The following is a 10,089-nucleotide window of genomic DNA, read 5'->3' as shown; positions in this document are numbered from 1 at the left end:
GGCACTGGGGACAGGACCCTGTTCCCACTGGGCGGAGTCGGAAGGCATTCGTCCTACACTAGACAAGCTTCAGACAGCCTTTGGGAAACTCCATTCCCAGGCCTGGGCCTCTACCCTAGCCTCCATCCCCACTGTCCCTGAAGCGGGCAGGAAGCGACCTTTCAACCCATCCTCCGCTTGGGTCCTGTGTGCCCAAGGTCCACCTGGGCTTGAACCTGGAGTTACAGGGGCTGGTGTCCAGTCCCATTTCCCCACTGGTTTGCTGGGCAACCCTGGGCAAGTCCCTTCCCGTTTCTGGCGTTGCTTAACACAAAGAGGGACTTAGTAGGTTCTCCCTGGCACCTTCCAGTTCTGACATCTCAGGAGGAGCCAGGGCCCCTCGCTGTGCTAAGGGAAGGGGAGTTTGGCCTCTGGGATAAACCAGGGGAAACTGAGGGCTGCCAGACATCATCTCAGAAAACGGTCAGAAGCTGCAGATTCTGACCTCCTAGGACTTTTGTGACTTCCCAACATGGCCACTTCTGTTAGGAGAGGAACCTATCCACCCTGTCTGTGTGGTTAGCCTTTAGTTGAAGGGAGTCCCATTGAGACTTGGGAGAGGACAGAAAGGGCCTCTCTGGGTGTGAGGGTGGGGACTTCCTGTGGGAAGTCCCTGTCTCTCAGGGTGCTGGCCTGGGACAGGGGTGGGAGGTGAGCTCTCGGTGGGTGGTTGCCTACCTTGTGGTGCTGCCCTTGGAGGTCCAGGATGCCCCACTTGGTGACAGACCAGTGGAAGGTCAGGCCTGGCATGGCATTGCCAAAGGAGAAAGGGTTCTGGTGGTTGGTGATCCGGGTGATATAGATGGGCATCGGTGGGGAGAAGTCAGGCCTGGTGACCAGCGGGGTCCCAGCACTAGGAATGCCCCCAGAAGCTGTGCTGCCTCCTTCAAGCAGTAGGAGATGTACCCAGTTCTTCCCCAACTAGAGAAGGACACGGCACACGTTTGGGAATTTTGATGAAATACCAGTCAAACCAGAGGCGGGACTGTTTTTCCCATGCTGTCCCTCCCTTGCAGTGGGCTGTGCCCCCCCATGGCCAAGAGACCCATTTGTGGAAGGAGTCCCTGGAGGTCTAGGAGGCTGTGTGTTCCCCAGCAGCACAGCTTGCCCTGCCCCACAGTGCTGGTTTCTCCGGGCCCCTCTCTCCTAATCTAGCTGGGGTCCCTGCTCACAGGGAACACAAGGGTGGGGTCCCTGGCTCCATCAGTCTCTATTTGCTGAGAGTCTGCTGAGGGCACAAGTGGAGGTGAGACGGCAAAAGGCCACAGCAGGTGCTGCGCCGAGCTGCCCAGTCTACTGCTAGTGCTGCCACTTCCTAGCTATGTGGCCCTGGCATGAATCTTAAGCTTTCTGTGTGTTCATTTGTTCATCTGCGATATGGAGATGGTTCTGACACCAGCCTCCCAGGGCTGCTATGAACACCAAACGGATTAATGTCCAAGACAGCATGAAGTGGAGTAAGTGCTACGGTCACCACGCTCCTGTTAGGCGCCTGGTGCTATCTGAGGTGTGGGAAGGTGACAGGCTAGCAGGAAGCAGGCCTTCTTCAGTGGCTGCAGGAGGGGGTCTCTCTGGGTAGGGGTGGGCGGGAAGCTGCCACTGTGCCCCTAGATACCCAGGCTGGGCAGACGGAGGAGGTGGAGAAGTGCTGTAGCTCAAGGACAGAGTTCCAGCAGTGGCTCTTTGGCAACCCGGATTCAGAGCCCAGGAGGTCCCCTCACCTGAGTGCTCGTCCTCATCCGCGTGAAGGGGGCGCAGATCCTCATGGCCTCAAGCAGCAGCACCTTCACCTGAACGAGGTCCTGGGGAAAGAGCGTGGCACTCAGGCGCGGGGTGCCGGGACGCTGTGCTGGCCAGGAATGCGACCCCTCAAGGGAAGGAGGCTGCAGATCAGAGGCTGTGGTGAGAAGGCCCCTCAGGATGCCCAGCACCGTGCTCCTCTGCCAAGAGAGGCCTGGTTTAGTGGGTGGCTCACCCTGCATGAGCCAGCCACTGCCTCTCCCACGGCCCCGCAGGTCCCAGCCCAGTGCTCTGAGGCTGCCACCCTGTCTCATCCAGCTGCTCCAGGTCAGCACTTCAGACTTGGGGCCAGGGACTGGGGTCTGCTCTTCTCTAGGCCAGGCTGCCCTCAAGCGACAGGTCTCCAGACCCTCCCAAACCCAAATCCAGCTTGCCTGTATCTGACTAAACAGAGTACAGGGACAAATGCAGGAGTCCAGTGGAATCTGATTAGAGCAGACCTTATAACCTCCTTCATTCTCAACTCCATACTCCTATTAATCTAACTCTCCTGGCTTCTTTCTAGTGCTGCTGACTAATGTGGAACTGACGTGATTAAACCTCTTAGACTCTTTGCCATGTACTCATGCTGAGCCCACATTCTGTGCCTCATGACCTGGGCTAATGCCTGACACATAGCAGGTGCTTGATAAGCACCCATTCCCCTCCTTTCACTTATCCTTCTGCTCAGTCTCCTCCTGCTAGTCTTGGCCCTCCCTGTGGCCTTGGGGTGCTGCTCGTGTGACCTGGATTGGACAGATGGAACTGGAAGCATCTGACCAGAATCACATTCCAAGCAAGGACACGGGGGCTGCAGGCGAAGCCCTTGCCTGCCTGGGCTCAAGAAGATGCCTTTCAGATGGGGCTGGTGATGCAGCCCCTCCACCTGCCAAGGGCCACCAGGGCCTTTCACCAGCACCTCCCCAACCCACCAGATGGGGGACCCAGAGGGGAGAATGCCAGCAAAGTCAGACAACAAAGAGGAGGGATACTCAGTGGTCTGTGCCCCTCTGGCTGAATTTCCAGCCAGCTACCCTTTTAGCTACTGGAAAATGAACCAGTTCCTGAGGCTGCAATCCTTTTTAAAGAAACAAAACAAAACAAAACAAATAAACAACAACAACAACAAAAACCCAGGCCTCCTGTCTGTAAGTCACAGTCCTGCATGTGACACTCTGGGAAGCCAATCTGAACCCTGCCACGTTCTCAGGGTAGTTTTTAACATCCCCAAGACTTTGTCTTGGAAATCGACACACATTGGATCTGGGCATCCACCTCTGCGATTCAGACTTTGTGGCTTAACGGGGATACTTGGACAGGCACGGAAAATGCTGGGAAAAGGAGTAAGTCACTGAACTCAATGGCGGATCAAAGTCAGCCTCTGAAAACAAGGACTTCCCTGCACCCCCTCTAGGGCAGTTCACTCTCCAGCTCCTGGGGCGCTGTGTTTACATGCTCTACACTCAGGACTGCACGGACTGCTTCCAGGGGACCTAGTTCTCATGAAGAATGGGATGACTGATTCTGAAACAGGTTTCTGTCCACAGTTGCATTAAACATCACAGAAGGCTCTTGTTACAGACCAAGTTTCTGGCCCAGCCGTGAGCGGAACCCCAAAGCAACCTTCCCTGAGATGCTTCTGTAAGTCACTGCTGGCGAAGGAGGTCACGAAGAATGCAAAGGCCCCAATTTTAGCCCTGAGCCTTGGTCAGAAGGTGGAAATGGTTTCTCACCTCCTCTCCAGAGGACCAAAGGAGACCCACCCCTCACAAAGCAGGGAAGTTGTCAGACTCTCCAGACACCGACTTTCATCTGCTTGAGTCAATCCCACCAAAGTGGGGCAGGGAGACCCTCCGGGGAGAAGACTGTCCTAACTTGGCCTCCTACCTTCACTGCCAGCCCAGAAAAGCAATTCGGAAAGTCCTCCACCCTGCACAGAGACTGGGAGGATGACTTAACGTCGGCTGGTGTAGAAGATGCTAGCAGATGACCCAGGTTTTTCTCCCACCTGGAAATACAACTCTAGGGCTGAAGTGCAATTTTTTAATTCACCACACATACACCTGCACTATTCTGGAGACATACAATGCACCCAGAAGGCATGCTCAGCCCACAGCATCCCTTCTCTACTATCAGCACATGCTCAGCCCACAGCATCCCTTCTCTACTATCAGCACATGCTCAAGCCCAGATTCGAGTGACCAAAAAAAGGCCCGAGAGCTCTGATGCTGGGCGGCCCTGGGCCCAATCCCAGAACTGGCACATGGTGGCTGTGGGCCTTTAGCTAGTCCCTCAGTCTCCTCATCATCAAAGGGGGACAGCAGGAAAATGCACAGGGTACCGAGAGGACTGAAGGACATGAAGGCAGAGTGCTTAGAGCAGCACCTGCCCTCACCACGATTGCCCTACCAGTGGGAGGGCCCTTTGGGGCCGGGGGTTGCTGACAACCTTGTCCTGTAAGGAGCAGCTGGAAAGACTGGGAGACTCAGCCTGGAGAAGAGCAACCTCTGGGGGTCTGGGTGCTCCCATGTCAGCAGGGCTGTCCTGCACAGGGGGCCCTGGGAGGGACTGCAGACCCAGGGGGCAGAAGCAGCACCCTTGGAGAGAGGTGGTCCTCAGAGGTAGAACCCAAACACAGTAAAGAGGCCTTTGTCTCAGGCATAGCTGCTCTGGGAAGCAGTGGCCTATCACCAGAGCTGGCTGTCCTGGGGAGTTCGGATAGTGCCAGTCTCCAAGAGCACGTCTGTTACCTGAGAGATGATGACCACCTTGCCAGTGTCTGCATCCACCACCTGCACAAGCCCAGACACAGTGCCCTTCCCCATGGTGAGGCCTCATACCAGCCTGGCAGTGCTCACCAGCGCAATGTTCTCGTTGCTGATGGAGAAAAGGATGTTGGACTGAGGCTGGGGGCTGCCCTCAGAGGTGACCTGAGTGGGGAGGAAACAGCAGTGCATCACTGCCTACTGTGCCAGCCAGCCTGTGTCTCTCCCAGATGGAACCAGGGCCCCAGTGCTGATGGCTTCCACCTCTACACAGTCACCACGTGCTGGGACAGAGGCAGTGTGCCAGGAGCCGGGGCTGCCATGCAGTGGCCCACGCTGGGGCTGGAGCATGATGTGGCCTCTCAGCTCTCACCTCCATCATGACCCCGATAAGCACTGTTGCCTTCCTCAGAGTCAGCCCGAGCGGGGGAAGGACCGTTTGAGATAGAGGAGAGAAGGAACTGCTGTGCCCTGAACCCACGGCATCGAGTATGACTTACATGTTTCATGAGAGGAAAAGTCAGGGTGTGGACATCACCCCTCTGTGAGCAGTGACCCATGCGTGGGCCCCAGGGTTCTGGGGGCTGCCTCCCAGCCACGGCCGAGGCTCTCTGGTTCTTTAGGGCGTATTCTGCTGTTTGTGACTGTGCTCCACTTCCTGAGAAGTGAAAACAAGGACCTTTCATGCAGCTGGAACCCTCCCTTTGGATCAGCAGTTCTCAGTGTGTGGTCACTGGGTAGAGCATAATAGCTTCTTAAGGAGCCTAGTAGGCCCTTTTAATCACCAGCCTTTCTATCCACTCGGGATCACAACCACAGCCCTCTGGAAGCCCAGCTTCAGTCACCTCAGATATTTGGAGTAGTAAAATTTCCCTATTGATGTGAAAGATAAAACAAGATCTATTCCTTGTCCTTTTTTGCAGTGGTGCTTGGCATGGGTGAGTTGTACTGATTTGCCACTGAAACTCCAGAGAACCCAAAACCTGTATTTTCGGGGGAAAATCCATGCTCAGCAAGACGTGTGCCTGGCTGGTTAATAACCTACACTAGCTAAAAGACAAGAATTCCCAGGTCACGGCTAATTTAGAGGCAGCTTCCAGCAGGATTTACTGCCAAGCCTTATGGAGATGTCACCTGGGATGAAGAAGTCCCTTATTGGAGGGACTCTGCATCATCAACATGGAGCGAAGAAGATAGAAGACAGCTTTGCAGGCTCACAGGGGAAGGGATGCAGACTCCAGGAGCAAAAGCGAAGGCCATAGGAAACATCCCACAGCCCCCTCACTCTCAGTTCCTGCAGGTCTGCTGAGGGGGCCCTGTCATGAAGCTTCCACTGATCTTGTCAACCACACGGACATACAGCTCCTGAATGTCTGACACGTAAACAACAGCCTTGGCCAGGGACGGGAAGACGAGGCACAAGTCATGGGTCATGATGGTAGACGAGCCAGGGCGCAAAGGGTGCACCTGCAAGGTTCGGGGCCGGGGTGGAGGGGTGGGTGGTAGATTACATGCATAGCCCCCCTCTGCTTAGGTCCATGAGCAGTGCCTCGCCCTCAGCACCAGCCTATCACCCCACTGGCAGAGCCCACCAGGCCAGCACTGGAAAGCAGTGGACAAGGGAAATCCTACCACAAATAGTGCCCTGCCCACCTCTCATCACGAGCCCCACTGCTGGCCAGGAGATGGGCTTGGGATATAACATGTCAGTGCTGCGCTAGATCTCACTGAACATTGATCTCCACTTTGCACATTTTACAAAGAGAAGAAAATGGAAGCTGATCCAAGAGGGGCAGTCAGCAACCTTGGGATGTGCAGGAACTTGGGGGCAGAGTGAGAATGCAGTCCCAGGATGCCACGTCCTGAGCTGGCCACCTGCTGCTGCAGCCCTGGCGGTAGAGAAGCACCCCGTGAGGTCTTCTGTGAAACTGCAAGACAGGGACTGGCAGAAACAAGACAGCTACTTTTCAGCGGCAGCTGTCTGTGAGAAGTTCCAACCAGAACGGACTGAATCGCAGAACCTGGGAGCAGCCCACGAGGTCACCCCAGTGTAAGCTCCATGCATCTCGCTCAACTCTGTATCTGATCAATAGCCCCAGCTGTGTGTGAAGCAGTGACCGCAAAGGTGTGAGTGAATGAACAAACCAGAGTTAGGATTTTCCAGCCTTTTCACTGCCAAAGACCCTTTTAACATTTATTTATTATTTTTTTAAGAGACAGGGTCTTGCTCTCTCTCTGAGGCTGGAGTGCAGTGGTAGCACCACAGCTCACTGCAGCCTCAAACTCCTGGACTCAAGCCATCCTCCTGACTCAGCCTCCAGAGCAGCAGCTGGGATGACAGGTGTATGCCACTGTGGCTAAAATAGATCCTTGTTTTTATTTTTTTATTTCATTTTTTTAGAGACAGGGTCTAGCTCTGTCACTTAGACTGGAGTACAGTAGCATCATCACAGCACACTGCAACCTTGAACTCCTGGGCTCAAGGCAAGAACCCCATTATTTTTTATTTTTTATTTTGGAGATCCAGTCTTGCTCTGCCACCCAGGCTGGAGTACAGTGGCACGATCTTGGCTCACTGCAGCTGCTGCCTCCCAGGTTCAAGCAATTCTCCTGCCCCAGCCTCCCAAGTAGCTGGGACCACTCCCAGCTAATTTTTTGTATTTTAGTAGAGACGGGGTTTTACCGTGTTGCCCAGGCTGGTCTTGAACTACTGAGCTCAGGCAATCCACTTGCCCCAGCCTAAGAGCCCCCACTTTAATCATTTTCTGTCTACCCACTTTTTTTTGAGATAGAGTCTCACTCTGTCACCCAGGCTGGAGTGCAGTGGCGTGATCTCAGGTCACTGCAATCTCCGCCTCCCAGGTTCAAGCAATTCTGCCTCAGCCTCCTGAGTAGCTGGGACTACAGGTACGTGCCACCATGCCCGGCTAATTTTTAGTAGAGATGGGTTTTCACTGTGTTAGCCAGGATGGGCTCAATCTCCTGACCTCCTTGTCTACTTGCCTCAGCCTCCCAAAGTGCTGGGATTGCAGGCATGAGCCACTGCACCTGGCCATCTACCCACTTTTAGGTATTCTGTCTTCAGGACTTTCTCCCCTAAAAAAGTGCATCAAAATCACCCTCTCATGCTGCACAGGATTCACACACGTAACGTGTCTGTTTGATGGACTGCATACAACTTGCCTTATTGCTTAGGCGTGTATTTCATCCAGGTGGTATTGGAGCTGGGCAGGCAGGAACAGGTCATGGAGCTAGTGAGCGAGTCCAGCCAGCTGCCCCACTCCTCTATCTGGGCCTGGCTTTGTTGCTTGCTGTTTGTGGTCTCATATTCATGGGGTGAGTAGCAGGGGTTTTTAAAGTAAGCACTTCAGGGTTTGCAAAGCTAGTTTCAATATCAAGAACCTACACACACACATACAAAATCAGGTCTCTGACCCAAAAGAGAAAACCAAATGGGATAATTTCTCACCCAGATGAAAACCCTTCAACAGCTGCCCAGTGCTCTGAGAATGAGCCCAAAGCCTTAGAATGCCCTGTAAACCCTGGTGTGGTCTGGCCCCTGCCTCCTCTCCAGTTTCCACACACATCACACTCCCCCACCATGCTTATGCTCCAGTTACACAGGCCTTCTCTCCCACTCATGCAGCCAGCTACCTTCTGTCTGCCTGCCTCTGGGGCTCGAAGCCCCCTTAAAGACCTAGGGCTCTTCCCCAGCCTCCACCTGCTGGCTCCAAGTCATCCTTCAGGCCCAGGTCCAGTGTTCTTCCTCAGAACAATCTTGCCTCATCCAGGTCAGTGGTTTCAGTGCCTCTGCTCCCCTCTCCCGGGGGCTGGACCTGCTGCAGGCCATCATTGTTGATGGGGCCTGCAGTGCACTTGGCCTTCCTCTCCAGGCTGTCCCCAGTACTCACATACCCTCAGGACTCAGCCCAGCATCTGGCCCAGACTGGTCCCCCCGTGCATGTCTTGATTGGATGAGCTCCAGGGCCACTGCTCTGAGTAATTCTGGATAAGGTCATGGAACCTGGTGCTCCAGCCTGCTTGACTTTACAGAGTAAAACCAGCTTTGTCAAGCCTTGGAAATTCTGAAAATCACCTGCAAACCTCATGGACCCTCACCTGTTTGGCAAATGCTGATTCTAGTCCAACCTCTTCAATATACAGATGAGGAAACAGGCCCAGATGACAGGATAGAGGTGTGGCTTTGAAAAGGCAGAACTGGGGATAGAACCAGATACTCTTAACTCCCAGCTTAGGCTCCTTTCCAACTCTCTACTTCCCAGGGGAACGGAGCTGGATGCCTCTTGGAGCCAAAATGGAATTGCGGGGAGGGGAGGAGGGAGAGTGGCCAAAGGCAAAGACCAAGCTGAGAAAGGCCCAAGCCCATAACTGGCTGGGGGCACAGGAGATCAACAAGCTGACCTGAGCTGCACATACCACCTATTCAGGGTACATCAATACAGACGCAGCATGCCTGGGTTATTCCATACAATGACTTACAGTAGATGAATAAAGATCACAAAGTGGACGTCATGCTTATACTCCAAAACAGTAGCTATGTGATCTGAGCCATCACCACATGAGCCTAGTGTCAAATATGGGCTGAGGAATGGGGTCCAGGAACCACCAGTTCTTGTTTTGCTGGGGCTGATTCACCAGAATCAGAGTTTGAGACTCCGACTTCAAACTCCTGCAAAAGTTACTGCTGTCAGGAGTGGGTAGATCCTTCACAATGTGAAGAAATTCCATGGTGCACCCACTAAGGAGCCCCACACAGGGTAACGCAGGGAAGGGTTTTTGCTCATTTTCTTCTCTTTCAGAACCATTTTGCACATTTTAAAGACACATTAAAATGGCAGTGGGGAAATCAATTGCTCTTCCACTTGACTTCCCAGGGGATAGGCATCCAGCCACCATCTCTGGAGCCCACGGAGCCTGGCCTGCCCCTCGGGATGGTGCACAGTGGCTCACTGGGCCTCACAGTGCCTCACAGTGATGCTTTAAGGAAGTCCTCACCAGGCAACTCTGGAGGCTTGGGGAACTGAGGACACTTGGTCACTAGCTGGTGGCAGAGTGGGGACCTGCACCCACTCTTAACTCTACACTGCGTATGAGGCTCATACCACCTGGCCTCTCCATGTGTTCTGGACCCACCTGCTTCCTGATTGACACATGGGAGAACATTTACGAGGGGAAGGAGGTGGTGGTGACCCATGTCCAGAATGAATTCTAATTTCTGAGTGTTAAAGGTGCCACCTGAGAACATCGGGAAACACTAAGCCAAGGGGAAAGTCCTGTCATCGAGTGGGAGATGACAAATGCGTCATTGCTCATTAAGATGCTGTGAGTGCAGCCAGAGGCAGCTCTGTGCGTGTGGGGGCTGAAACTGTCACATGGCCTGGAGCTTGCCAGGCCCCAAGACTCTGCACACATCATCTCAGCCCCCCTTCCTGGGGTCCTGATTGCATTTCAGACTTGTCCCTGACAGGTGGCAACTGCAGGGGAG

At 54.0% G+C, this 10,089-nt stretch overlaps 1 protein-coding gene across 1 annotated transcript; it reads right to left on the bottom strand.

Annotated features, from left to right (window-relative positions):
• Positions 1-558: 558 nt before the first annotated feature.
• LOC104675917 (nuclear pore membrane glycoprotein 210-like) lies at positions 559-4,643 on the bottom strand. Its single transcript, XM_030937300.1, has 3 exons — positions 4,569-4,643; positions 1,761-1,841; positions 559-960 (listed from the first exon to the last, which is right to left on the bottom strand). Exons 1-3 carry the CDS (start codon positions 4,641-4,643, stop codon positions 559-561), a joined length of 558 nt encoding a protein of 185 aa, XP_030793160.1.
• Positions 4,644-10,089: the final 5,446 nt, after the last annotated feature.

Source organism: Rhinopithecus roxellana, chromosome 1 (assembly GCF_007565055.1).
Source record: "Rhinopithecus roxellana isolate Shanxi Qingling chromosome 1, ASM756505v1, whole genome shotgun sequence".
NCBI lineage: Eukaryota > Metazoa > Chordata > Mammalia > Primates > Cercopithecidae > Rhinopithecus > Rhinopithecus roxellana.
The sequence above is the reverse complement of the archived record's forward strand: the minus strand, read 5'-3'. Positions and strand labels throughout refer to the sequence as shown.